Source organism: Leiobunum rupestre, chromosome 10 (assembly GCF_980474605.1).
Source record: "Leiobunum rupestre chromosome 10, qqLeiRupe1.1.hap1, whole genome shotgun sequence".
Lineage (NCBI taxonomy): Eukaryota > Metazoa > Arthropoda > Arachnida > Opiliones > Sclerosomatidae > Leiobunum > Leiobunum rupestre.
Window position 1 is genome coordinate 32,330,359 of NC_143393.1, and position 14,099 is coordinate 32,344,457.

Below are 14,099 nucleotides of genomic sequence, written 5' to 3' on the forward strand. Positions count from 1 at the left end.
CCAACTTTGGCGTGCCCGTTACACATATCTAACCCCTGCTTACTCGCATCGGCCCAGAGGAGAAAACAGAACAGCTGTTTGTATCATAATATGCCTGTATACCACTAAAACAAAACCAAAAAAAAAACAATTGCCGACGAAAGAGGATATAGAGTTATGTCAGTTTGACGTCACGGCACGTCACCCATGTTTTGTCCTATAGATAAAAATCGCGACCAAAATGGCGACCATGGACAAAGCTACGGAGTGCCATTACTCTATAGTGATCGTTTTCGCTTACAAATAAGCAGGCATTTAGCACTGTCCACATAGTAAGGTCAGGGATAAAATAGACCAGAGAGCACTGCAGCGCCACTTAGATTCGTAATAGTTTTTATAATGTAACATTGGACAGTTAAATTATTTAAGTAGAGTACGAATTTTTTTTGGTTTTTCGTAGTTTTTCCGTTATGTAATAAAATATTAAATTATATTGGTTTTATAACATTTAGCTTATTTCTGGCACCGTTTACGGTTGAAAGTCTGCCTTCAGTGCTTTCGTCTGCTATATACCGAAATATAATGGCTGCTTTCAGGCTTAAGAATTTCTTATACTCATGTAATTTTGTTTATTTTACTAGTCATGCTTAATTAAAAGGCAATTGAATTACGTAGTAATTAATATCAGAGATAATATAAGTTACTATTTAATCTACGGTATCCATCTTTCATATTCAATACGGGCTGTGCGGTTGGTAATATTGCGATGGCGGCGGGTACGAGTAGCATTCGACATGGTTCAGCCTGGGTTCAAAGAAAAATGAATCTTCGACCTGTTCACCGAGGATGCCATCTAATTACTGATGAAGTTATGAAACAAGTACCGGAAATACATCAGTTTGCTGTTGGATTTTTTCATATTCAAAGTAAGAGCTTTATTTATTTTCAAAAATGCCTCGTATCCATGTATAACACTATGTTGCTGGGTAAAACAACTTGTGTATATTGAAATTTTTCTTTTGGGCTACCTTTTGCTGTAAATATCAAAGCGCTTTATTTATTTAGTGGGTTAAAATCTCCACCAATTCAAAGATTTAAATTATGCTGTGCAAACAAAATTTTATATTAATCTTTTATCTCTTAATAAGAGATATTATCTTATATTACACTGTTTGAGAGATGGATTATATCACTTTGGATATAAAACATTTTTAGTGTTTTTGCAGAATTTTTTTATTAGCTTAAAACACATTTATTGCACCTTTTTTATTGATTAACTTTTTTCAGGGCCACTAACACTAATTCTTATTTTTTTTTAGTTATGCACACATCTGCTAGTCTGGCACTGAATGAAGTGAGTTTTTCTAAATATAGTAGATTTTGATATATTACCATGGTGTTTTTTAATTTGCCATTACCTACGCTAATTTCGTATGATGCACGGTGGTCTGATCTTATAAAAGATTTTACATTTTAGCTAAGGCTGTTTTCAATAATCAGCCCCCAGTTAGTATACATGGATAACTCAAAAAAGGGTCTATACCAGGGCCACAAATTCATATGGTACTTACCAAAAGTATTTTGAGATTTAAATAATATGCACATTTGTGAATCAACCACAACTGTCTTTGGCCATTGCTTCATTGAAATATTGGCTTAGATTTGATGTATTCCAATTTAAATAAAAAAGGTTTTTACTAAATACATTTATTTTTTTTTAGAATTGGGATCCTGATGTGAGGTAATTTTTAAGTATACCTTGGAAATACGAGACAATCAAGATATTTTATTAATTTGCAGAGAAGATATGGAGATGTTCCTTAACAGAGTTGTGCCGGAGGTAATTGTTTATGTTATGAATTATTTTCATAAAGGTTAAAGTAATATAAAAATGCTTTAAAAATACAATGTTTTTCATTTTTGTTCCACTTTTTTCAAAATGGAAAAAAAACCAACTTTTCATAGGGTAATTTTTAGCGCTGACTGATATCGTAATTTAACCGATACTGATTTTGAGAATTTACTGATACTGATATCTAACCAATTTTTCCTGATACTGATATTTTCAATAAATTAGCAAATCTAAAGGTGACTCCATCTGCTTTATTTTTGAGAATATCTGAAAATATTGGTATCCGGTAAAATTGGTAATTTTGATATAGATGCGAGCTTATTAGTGGCAAAACACCCTGTAACCAGCTTTGACCCATCACTAGTAATTTTTCAAATACAAGTGGTCCACTAAAAAATTTAGTTTTATATAAACTTTTTTAAATATTTGAACAATTTTTCTCTGCCTGTACTATTAAGTGTTAGTTGCACAAATTGTTTGGTTCATTAGAATGATCGGGTTCCAATGCACGATTTATAAGAATCATTTGAATCAGTAAATATAACCATAAGCAAAAGTTTTGGAAACCAAGTTTTTGTTAGCTCAATGGACCCATGGTCGGAGTGCAGGGTCAGGTTTCACTTTTTTTATTTATTTATGGTCACTACATCATCTACCAAGCCTGAACGACTTATGTGTAGGAGATCAAGATATGTACAAGTATTCAAATCATAGTAAAAGAACAAAATAAAAACGGATATAGGATGGTGGGGTGGCGGACTGGTTAGCACTTTCGCCTCGCAGCAAGAGGAGCCGGGTTTGATCCCAGCTTGTGGCACTGGGTGAAAACTCGGAACAACTCCTTCTGCGTAGAGTTTGCAAGTTCTCTCACCGCTGGTTTAAGGGGTTTCCCCCCGAGATCTTCGGTTTCCCCTTCCATAAAAACTTGTTGGGGTTAACGGTAATAGTTAGTGTAGGGAGCTGTTGGCTCGAACGCATGGCATGCAGGGTTTGTCACCACCCTCCTACGTATTGTAACCCGGCCACCTGAACTAATGGCTTCAAAAGTCGCATGATGACTTAGGCCTAAGGTGGTGCCTTGGGTATTAGCTTAGATGATGATTATTATAACATAGCTAGATATTATTACCAGGAAATAAGGTTTTGGGAATATTTCAAGACTTTTGAAAAACGATTGGGTAAATCTTCTGGAAAAAATTCCATGTAACGTCTATATGGGCACTCACTGAAATTGTATTTTAGTAATGAAAGTCACATCTCCTGTGGCAGGAATTGAATTATGTCATTTGGGTTTCTTAATGCCGATCCCCCTCTAAAATATGAAAAATATAACTTCTGTTTCTTGTGTGTAACAATATTTATTGAGCATAAGCAACAAACAAATTTACCTGTAGTACCAGAAAAAATTATAGTAGCTCAGTAAGATAAAAAGTCACATATTAAGAGCCCCTGTATCATCTGGCTCTCTTACTAAAACTGGAGATATGTTTTCAATACTTCTGTACCTTCCTGGTTCCATCACCACAGTGTTTTAGAACCACAACATCATCAATTTAAAGGGATCGACCAGCCTTGGTAGGGAAGGAACATGTGTCACCTATCTGGGCATTAGTTTTGGTATTTCACGTCAAAGGAGAGTGGCACTACAGACCAAATTAATTTAATGTGTATTTTAATATGTAACTATAAACTTTAAACTTATGAAGTTACTTATAATTACCTACCAAGTACTGAAATATGTTTAAATAATTTAAATATTAATTTCACAGCGGTTAATGCTTGAAAAGTCATGTCTAGACAAAGTAATTTAGTCATTTTAAACGAAGGGCGGATCATTCCATAAATCATTTAAGGGTGTTCAAATAATTTAGAGAGCACAAACGGTGAAGAAAACTGGTTTTTAAAGGGGTGCATCAGCCGCCATGATATTGGATAAACATGCGTCTCTGCTCAGCCAGTCCGGACATTAGTTTAGGTATTTCCTGCCAAAAGAGTGGCGCTGCAGAACCGGTTTAGGAGGAAGCACATGTAACTCCAACCTTGCGACACTAGTGAGCCCTTTAATGAGGATAATGATATTACCGAATAAATTTTATTTGTATTCTTAAAGCCCTTAATCTTTTTACTAAATTGTTCAATGTTCCCTTAGCAATTTTCTGGTTAAACCGCTCTTTCATAATCAATTTGTTTTTCAGACTCTACCATTCCGACATTCTTGTGAAGGACCGGATGATATGGTAATTATAATCTTAAAAATATGCGCTGCTAATATCCTTAAATGCTAATTCATCTAGGCATTAGAGTTAAGACTAGGTTAAATCAGGTTTAACTGAATTCAATTTATTTCTTCTTAGCCAGCTCACATAAAGGCGTGTTTTCTTGGTTCAAGTTTAACAATTCCAGTGACAGATGGCAAACTAAATTTAGGCACCTGGCAGGGCATTTGGCTATGTGAACACAGAAATAGAGCAGGTAACTATTTACTATATATTTTTTCAGTTGCCAGTAAATAAACAAATTGGAATGATGAAATTTAAAATATATTCGAAAGGCTATGCAAGTTGTTGGGATTTGGTTCTTGAAAAATATGTAACAAGCTGTTTTCCCCAGTCATTCTCCCTCTACCAATTTTGAGTTTTCCCAACTATTGATAGATAGTTTTACTGGGTTGACTGCAGCTTTATTTTGGTATCCAGAAAAAGGTTCCTGGTTACCTTGAGGAGTTCCGCCCTGAAGCGTTTTATACGAGAGGTTTATGGGATTTTGAATCTTCAAGAATTCGAAATTAATTTGTGGTGATTTACAGTTTGAGATTTTTGTACAGATTTTAAAATTTTAAAGTTGATTTATGAATAGGTAGGAAAATTAGGTTGTATTATAATGTAGTGATGTATTATCTTACTATGTTAGCAACTGATATACAGGCTAGAAAGTGCAATTAAATATTTCCTCTTTAATTTTCATTAAATGGTTTTGGTACACTTTATTTTTAGGTTCTCGAAAAGTGGTGGTAACAATAAACGGAGCGCTGAAGGAATGATTGTGTTATGTGTCCACAAGTTTCATTAGTTGGATTCATATGAATTCTTCCATAAAAATAAAAATCACAGTCATGCTAAAATATATCAGAACTGATGTGTCTCGCACGTGGCTGAGAGATATACTTTTTTTATCCACGAGAATGTGCTGTGTATGTAAATTCCAATAATCTCCACTGCCAATTAAAATAAATGATGCTAAATAATATTTTCTAACTTGGGTGCAGAAATTTCGGATACTGGTACATAAAAATTTAATTTTAAAATGTGATTAAACTTCAAAACAATTAATTTGAAATTTTAACTATGGTAGCAGTTACATTGTGGCGTGGGACCCCCCTAGGGATACTGTGGTAGTTTGACTGAAAATTTTTATTCAAAATACAACTGTTTAGTACCACCTTTTGCAACAGGTGAGCACCCTATGAGGAAATATATTAAATTTTTAGTTATTAATAGTTGTTTAATTATTTCTTAGTTTTAATAATAAAATTACTTTAAAGGGCAAAGCAAACGGTCGGGCACAGTTTGACGGGAAAATCTTGTAAGGACCATTTGCAATAGAGGAAAATTTGCCTTTCATCTATGTACCCCTAAACCAAAATGTTTCTATGCACCGTCCTGGTTAGAATATTGACAAGAGTAAATTTTAACAGTCTGAATAATTTTTTTGATGGAAATTATTCAATCAAAGATACTTGTTTTATGTACCAGTACCAATTTATCTGAATTGGGTTTATAGACTGACTACATAGATATTTGGTTTACCCAAAACCTCTCTAAAATCATTAAGAATATCTATAATATTTGCATTAACAGTATGATACGATTTAAGAAATGAAACTTGCAGGAACCAGGTCATGATGTAAACATGAATTTTAATTGCCGAATTTAAAGCCCCTTATAGGTTTTCCAGTTAATTTTTCGTTTCAATATATAATCATGAATTTACTATGGTTTTGAGTTTCTATACTGTTAAGAAATACCATAAGTGTATAATATTGTTACATAAGAGACAGACTGCATTACGGGCTTCGTCGCCGTTTTGCGTTCTCTTGTTAACGCGTCACACGTAGCCTTTACAGCGCACCGCTAGGGGATAATTTCTTCTTGTGATGACATCTCTCCGTTACTAGCTCTCAGTAGAATATTCCCCAAAGTGACAAATTTATGGAACAATATTATAGATTTATGGAAATAACTAATATTTTGTTGAAAGACCAAGTTAAAATAAACTACTATCCATTATTTTTCCTACATTCAAGAAATGGCATATCAAAATTAAATTTTTTTTGAAACATTTAGAAGAACTTCTGGTACTATAGAAAAACGTTTGGTTTCCAATTAATTAAAAAAAAGTTAAATTATATCTAGCCCCTCCAGTTGGTTAAGCTATTGAAAAACTTTTAAACATCATACCTGTTTAAAATATATCTCAAAATAACTCATTATATACAATGATGAGTAATTTTTTTAAATGGTTGGAAAAATTGGAATTTGAAATGTTTAAAAAAATTCAAAAATTGAATAAATATGACAATTTCAAAGTTAATATAGACCTTTTATTGAAAAAGCAAAAAGTAACGCTTGGTGTAGTTGAGGTTCACATTTGTCTTTATGTAAGTGCGTACGGTTTATTTGTATATTTCAAGCGTGAAGTTTTGTACAAAGGTGTACATATTTAAAAACTATTTTTTCTCCATTTTAGATTTGTCAACGGTTTATTTGCTCAAAATATTTGTACTAAATATCCAATGAAATTATGAAACATAGATCTTCCGTAACCTAGCAGTATTCCAAAAAATTGCCAAAAAAATTTAACTATTAAAGGTATAAAATTAAGCCAAATCCAAAGGTTTTGCATAAAAGTATGATAATTTTTTATAAAATTAAAATACTAATACATAAAAATATTCATATTTATTGAAATTTTTCAAGTCAAACAAGTGCACTAAAAATTATTTGAATATGATAATTCAGATCATAAATGGAAGAATAGGTAGTAATACTCGTGTCAAACTTTTTTGGCTAAAATATGAAAATTTTACTGAAGCTTTGTATAACTAAAATACCATAGTAAAGACACTGGACCAAAACCGTTTTCAATAAGGTCTCTATGAAGTTGGATTTAGGCAGCAAATTGTGTCAAAAATCGGGTTTTTAATTTTTATGGCACTAAATATTATATAGATTGTGAATACGCATGTCAATTGAAAATTAAATTATAATATAACCTTGAATTTGTTTTTACTTTCTTCGTAATGTGATTAACAAATGTAGCATAAAGATACCCTCAAGACTGTTTCGATTGTGGAACAGTGGAAGTCTTAAAGGCGGATAAGATATTCTATTTTCTCTTTTGGGAATTATGGCCCCTGCTAAACTGAATTTGTCTTGAGGAGTGACAGTTTGGACTGCTTGACCAAAGGCTGAGACTGCTTTTGAATAGAATATCTATAATGAGCATCACTCAATCTGTTAGAGCTATCAAGCAAGTTGTCAGAGATCAGGGGTGTAGGAACATTCTAGAAGTTGGAGGGGGCAAAGAGAAACGAAAAGGGGTCTGGAGAATGGTTTTGAATTTTTAATGGAGTGTAGCTTCTCCGAATGCATGTGCACATTTTCCTACTATGTAAATTGGCGGGTAAAGACTGAAATTTAAACACAGTTGAGGTTCTATAAGCTTTATATTGCTTTTAAAATGATAATTTGAGCCTTTTGAAGATTTCAACTAACGCCCCTGCCAGAGATGTCAATTAGTTGTCACTCAGTACAGGATGAGAGGGGTGGAAATTCCCTCTCCTCTTGGTCTTTAAAGCAACTGGGGGCTCTATCTTGGATTAATAATAGCTTCTATTATTAATCCAAGGCTCTATTATTGCCAGTTGCCACCTGTATTAAGAAAATTTGAAAAAGCCCCTGTTATTAGAGATAGCCATGAATCTAACCGATTCTTCGAAAATAAACGACTTTACTGGAGAGCGTGGTGCTATCTATTTATGTCAAAGGAAGCTAAAATTTAAAATAGCCGAAAGATAACGTCGTCAGAGAGCCTGTATAGTGTATTATAGTTAGACAACTTATAATTTATTTCTTGGGCTTTAACTTAAATTATACATACCATGTAAAAATAGTTTATAATTGCTGTAATTTATGTTATTGACCAATTAACAAACGATCCAATCAACGCGAGAGATACTTATAAGTACCGCCTTTTTTATTTCGACGCTAGTGACATCTATTGAGCAAAGAGCTACTTCATGTCGAGCCGGCACTTGCTTTAAGCAGTGAAGGAGGGGAGAGTCAACACAAGCTCCGCCACTGTTCATGAAGTATTTCCGTAAATGAAAAAAACAAAACAAAAACGGCGTGACTTGTGCTTACAGGACCTCTAGCTCAGTAATGCCACAAGCGGCGGAATATTTCTTATTTCATTCCTTATATACCGTCAGACGCTTCAATCTTGGAGGAGAGAGAAGCATGCTGTATTATGTAGGTGAAAAGGCTTAAAGGGCAAGCAGAGAACTTACCCCCCCCGTTCGGCACTGTAAGTAAGTGATCTGCATGTAGACGGAAAAAACCCTTGAGAAGTTGAGTTTAAATTTCAAATTAAGCCTTGCGCGTTCGATTGAAGTTTTATTATGAGTTAATTTTAATTATACCGTAATTATTTACAACGCGACGTTATTTTTAATCACGCTGGACTGATGAGATAACTGGAGTCACCTGTTGAGCCAAAAGCGGTTGTACTTGCTTACTATTTGGTACTGAAACCGGTATTTGCGTTATAGTCAACCGGATCCAATATCAAATCAAAATCAAATCAAATATTTTAATTCTTTTTAGGTTTGTCTAAGGTATTAGAGGGCCAAGTCTTCATGCGACTTATAGCCCTCTTTTTACAAGTATATCATAAAATAACAAAAACAGAAGTAAATATATATTGCGGGCAGTATTGCCTAGTCTCTCAGCCAAGATCATTAGTATGGGCCGTTCTTGGATGGCTGTTCTGATTGCATCTCCGACTATATTGTTCGGTTGTCCGGGGTCATTTCCTCTTACGAGGAGTGTACCCGAGGTGTAAATCACCGATTTTGATGAAACTCGTGGGGTATGTAGACCTTGGGGTAACATGAATTTTCACCAAGGGAAAAGTTCCGCTGGGCTACCGTTTTGCTATGGCAACCGAAAATGTTTTTGACAACATAAAATGAAAAAATCTACATTTAAAAAAGCATGGGATTTTCTCGGTTTCACCGGGGGGCTACTTGATGAATTTCACCCAAAATTGTCAAAATTTAGCATTTTAGTTGAAATTTAAATTTTTATTTTTTATTTGGGTTTTCAAAAATTTTCACATGCTTTTTTAAATGTAGATTTTTTCATTTTATGTTGTCAAAAACATTTTCGGTTGCCATAGCAAAACGGAAGCCCAGCGTAACTTTTCCCTTGGTAAAAATTCATGTTACCCCAAGGTCTACATACCCCCCGAGTTTCATCAAAATCGGTGATTTAGACCTCGGGTACACTCCTCGTTAGTTCGGACGATATTTTGAGAAATTTTCTATTTCTCCTGAACAGGGACCCATTTGCAGTCCTGACTAAATAGGATCGTGGTATAACTTGTTTTTACACTGTACTCCTTAGCCACGAGGCATGCGCTTTACGTGGATCTAGTCTGACCTGTTATCCTATGGATAATGGAGGTAATTCCATTGACTTGGGAATATTAATCTAGAGATCCAATCAAATCTGCTCCCCGCGAAACAAGTTTTTGAAAAATACGAATGTGCCGTCTGCTCTAAAATGACGAGCAAACGTTATCATATGACCCGTGGCGCCATCCATTATTTTGAAGAAAAAAAATCTTTTTGCTTGAAAACGCGTCTTATTTAAACGAACCATTGAGAGATAGACGGCGCCACGGGTAGAATGATAACGTTTTCTCGTCATTTGGGACGCCGATGGGAGCAGACGACAGTATTCTTATTTTTAAAAACTTGTTTCGCGAAATACTGAAATCCGACGTTTTGATTGGACCTCTAGATTAATATTCCCAACTCAATGGGTAATTCGTAGGTCCCCTTATCGTTAGGTTTTTTCATTTTATCTTGTCTTGCTATATTTCGCTCTGGGATGCCTGGTATGACCTGCAGCATTAATAATACGTTTTATACCGGTAGTAGTCTTTGCGTGCGCCTTGCAAAAATCATTTGATTAGGACTAAATCCCATCATCTTGCGGTGTATTACGCCATTCCAGCATTGCTAGATCGATGTCTTGCTTGGTATAGATTGCCTTTTAATTGAACCAGACGCTTCGCCACCTTCACGGCAGACTCAGCCTTGCCGTTTGATTGGCTATGATACGTTGACGTCGTTATATGTTTGAATCCCCGCTGGCGAGAGATACGAAATTTGTGCCATTAGCGGTCACCCGGTCTTGTGGTATGCCGTGTCGAGCGAAGTGTTGTTTTGTAGCTCGTACTAATGCTGATGATGTTGTAGAAGGTAGGGAATCCAACTCCAAATAAAAGCTGTAGTAGACGACTGTTACCAAGTAATTTCGTCCATTAAATATAAATATATCTTGTCCAACCATTTGCAATGGAGCTTCGAATAGAAGTGTCTTCAGCTTGTTGAATGCTGTTTTCTGTGCTTCCTGCCACGTGAACAGAACATTTTTCACGAGGAATAGTCGTAATGGTTCACTAATACTCGACATAGAGGGTAGGAAACGTGCCAAATAATTTACACTACCCAAAAATCGATGTAGTGATTTCTTGTCTGTAGGTGGAGACATATGTACGATTGCTTTAACTTTCGCAGGGTCTGGGCGGATACCGTTTGCTGTAATTAAATGGCCTATATAAGTGACGACCAACCTGAGTTTGTCTGGGTTCATCCTCTTGGGCTCGTTGCAATAATGCAACTAAGTTCTTGTTGTGGTCTGCGATATATTCCCTCTTCCGAGTAACAAGATGTCATCAGCCACGTCCTCCAACCCATCCATGCCCTCGATAACTTCAAGTATTCGCCGTTGAAATTCCTCGGGTGCCGATGTTAGTCCAAATGGGCATCTTTTGTATCGGTACCTGCCAAAAGGGGTCCAAAATGTGATGAGGTCTGAACTTGCCCCTTGTAAGCTTTATCTGATGAAATCCATCTTTAGCATCCAAGACTGAGAATATCTTTGCGCCATTCAGCTTATGGAGGATGGTATCGATGAAAGGTATCTGGAGTTTTCGAGTTCTGACATGTTTATTTCTATACACTATGACCAAGCTACTGATCCACGCGGTGGGCTTGGTGACTTTTTCAATTATGATACGTCGGCTCAAATCATCTAACTTCTCCCTTAAGGGGTCTAACAATGCCACTGTTACTCTTCGTGGTGCATGCTGCACCGAAAAAGCTGTTGGATCGACGTCTATGTGATAGGATTGGCCTATACATCCCAACCCTTCAAAAACCTTTGTAAATCTTTGCACTATAGCCCTGGCTTCAGCTTGTGCTTGACTCACTGGATCTGTGACTGGCCCCTTTCGTGGTTCCGCTTGCTGTGTTAGTCGAAAAGAATCTGATTGATACTCTACCGTCTGGTAAACATTATTTATCGTCACCAATCCCATCGCTATTGAAGTAGCTGCTGAAAGCAATGGTGCCACTCGACCTTCTACGACTTTAAACCCTAATTTATGAATAATCCTTCCTATCGAACATCTCAATTGACATTCTCCTAATGGTATTAACATGGATCCATGGTACAACCGTAATTGTGTGGTTGATGGGATTAATGGAGGGCTGCCGTGTTGTTTCAGGGTACAATAGTCAAAATATTAGATAGTATTACAGGTGGCTCCTGTGTCTATTTGCAGTGGCGCCGATCCTATGGGGGCGGCGGGGCCGAAGCCCCCATTGGGAAAAATCAATGGGGGCTCTGCCCCCATTGGTAAAAACACCGATGTTAAAGGCCATTTACTTTTCAGCATCCGTAGCAAGAAAGTGTTGCCAGCAGCCTCATTCCAAGTTTATTAGTGTGCTTCAGCCCCCATTGGGAAAAAAAGCGATCGGCGCCACTGTCTATTTGACACTTGAGTGGTGTAGGCAACTGGCTTGGTTCATGTACAGATAGCGCATTCCGTAAAATTTTGTAGGATGCTCGGTTCTGCCTATTATTGCAATGTCCTCAATCAGGAATAATTCTTCAGTCTGTCTAGCTTGATTAGGATGTTGGCCTTCACTAGCATAGGATTGGTACTGCGGTACAAAAGGCATCTGGGATACTGGGTAGGCAAATGGACTACCATAGTACATTGGTGCTGCTAACTGCGAGGCAGGGTGAGCCGCACTTGTGACTAGAGGAGGAATGGAAACCATTTCTTGAACCTGGTGGATCCTGATCTTTGAGTCATCGGTATGATGGGGTTGATCCCGCCTTATTTTTTCACACGCGGCCCGATAATGATGCAAAACATGACAATAATTGCAAGACTTCCTGTATGCTGGACAGTCCTTAGGTCTATTAGCATGGAATTGTGGGCTCATACAGTAGCGGCGCTAAGGTTTTTTCACAGGTGGGCTAATTATTTGGTGGCCCCTAAGAATTTTGTGGCCCTTACAACCATGGAGTGTAGCTACACTCCATTTTACAAATTTAGTGACCCCTTATAAATTTTCCAGGAAGCGAGAAGAGCAAGGTCGTTTTCTTCGTGCGGCTCTCGTCGCGTTTACTGGACCCCTATGACGTTGTATCTGACCTGGAGGGGATACGCAACGGGGGCGCATTCGGGAAAAAATGTTGCTCCTCTCTTGAAAACGTTTCTTTTTCTCTTTCTCCTCCTGCGCAGTCGCGAGTGACGTCTCTGGAGTTCGTGTTTTCGGAAGACCGAATTAGAGGGGGCATATAGTTTACTTTCATTTGTCTGTCGTTCCTTTTTTCTTTTTAAATATTCTCAAACGATACGTTGAAGGAAAAGTCGCCCAATTTTAAATTAGATAAACCAGCAATTTTCAATTTCAGTTTAATTTAATTTAATTTTATATCCTTTCATTTTTCATTATTTTTGGAATCTATTATATTATATTGTATTATAATATATTATATTATATTTAATATAATATATTATATTGTATTATAATATATTATATTATATAGGCTTCGTGCGTAGTTTAATTTTGGTCATAAGTATCGCCGCCTACCGACCGAGGTTTAAATTGAATATAGGAAAGCTGTCTGCTGAAAGCTCAACCGAAAAACCTAGAAATTCAAAAGTTATCTGCTATTTCTTTACATATATTTCCTAAGCTCGAAGCTTATAATACGAAAAAACAAAATTTCAATTAATATTTTTAAACCTTTTCACGGGTAATTCTTCGTAAAAATAATATTATTTTATTTCTAATTCCACCATGACCTAAAACTAACATGGATCGAAATGATTTTATAATCTATTATATTTCATAATATTATATGTTAAAATCTATTATATTTCATAATATTATATGTTAAAATCTATTATATTTCATAATATTATATGTTAAAATCTATTATATTTCATAATATTATATGTTAAAATCTATTATATTTCATAATATTATGTGTTAAAATCTATTATATTTCATATTAATATATTTTATAATCTATTATATTTCATAATATTATATTCCATTGTATTATAACTTGGTAAAATTATAATTTAAATATTATGTTACTTATGTTAAAAATAAATAAAACTACGGTGACGTCACTTGCGTTTGCGCAGTGAGATAAATATTTATACTCGATTCTCAGGACAAAAGGGAGAGAGACGACTTGTTGCCTGACATCCAGTGACGTGTTATTAGGGGGGAAACCGGATATCTTTCCCCGTTGCTTTTTAACGGGAGCGTTTGGTTTTTCTTGTATGAAAAGAGGCTGTATGCGCCAACCTATATAAGATATTTTTCTAGGAACCTTGGGGGATACGTGCATGCCCGGGGTATTTCCCTAAATTCCCTTTCTTTTCTTTCTATTGTCCATTCAACTTTCTATCAATTTCCGCTCCCTTCCTCCCGAATCTAAGTGTTTATGGTCTACTATTGAGTAAACAAATTGATTTTTTTCTCGGAAATTTTTTTTCGCAATAAAAACAAGTTCTAGAGATAAAGAAAATTCATAAATTGAAATATGTGGCCCTTTTAATAGAAATATGTGGCCCCTCTCAGAAAGGCAGGGGGGCTAAAGCCCAC

The 14,099-nt window shown here is 35.7% G+C and overlaps 1 protein-coding gene across 1 annotated transcript; it reads left to right on the forward strand.

Annotated features, from left to right (window-relative positions):
* The first annotated feature begins 569 nt into the window (after positions 1-569).
* On the forward strand, positions 570-7,109 carry LOC149925413 (uncharacterized). The gene is made up of 7 exons (XM_090159894.1): positions 570-905; positions 1,299-1,333; positions 1,701-1,720; positions 1,780-1,819; positions 4,027-4,068; positions 4,186-4,303; positions 4,825-7,109. The coding sequence occupies exons 1-7, from the start codon at positions 746-748 to the stop codon at positions 4,869-4,871; spliced, it is 462 nt and encodes a 153-aa protein (XP_090016020.1). The 5' UTR covers positions 570-745; the 3' UTR covers positions 4,872-7,109.
* The last annotated feature ends 6,990 nt before the right edge of the window (positions 7,110-14,099 follow it).

Bases quoted from the DNA above. Each gene is read 5' to 3' on its own strand.
- LOC149925413 (XM_090159894.1), top strand. From the start codon at position 746: ATGGCGGCGGGTACGAGTAGCATTCGACATGGTTCAGCCTGGGTTCAA. The intron at 1,334-1,700 runs GTGAGTTTTTCT...ATTTTTTTTTAG, and splicing joins CTAGTCTGGCACTGAATGAA to AATTGGGATCCTGATGTGAG. The intron at 1,721-1,779 runs GTAATTTTTAAG...ATTAATTTGCAG, and splicing joins AATTGGGATCCTGATGTGAG to AGAAGATATGGAGATGTTCC.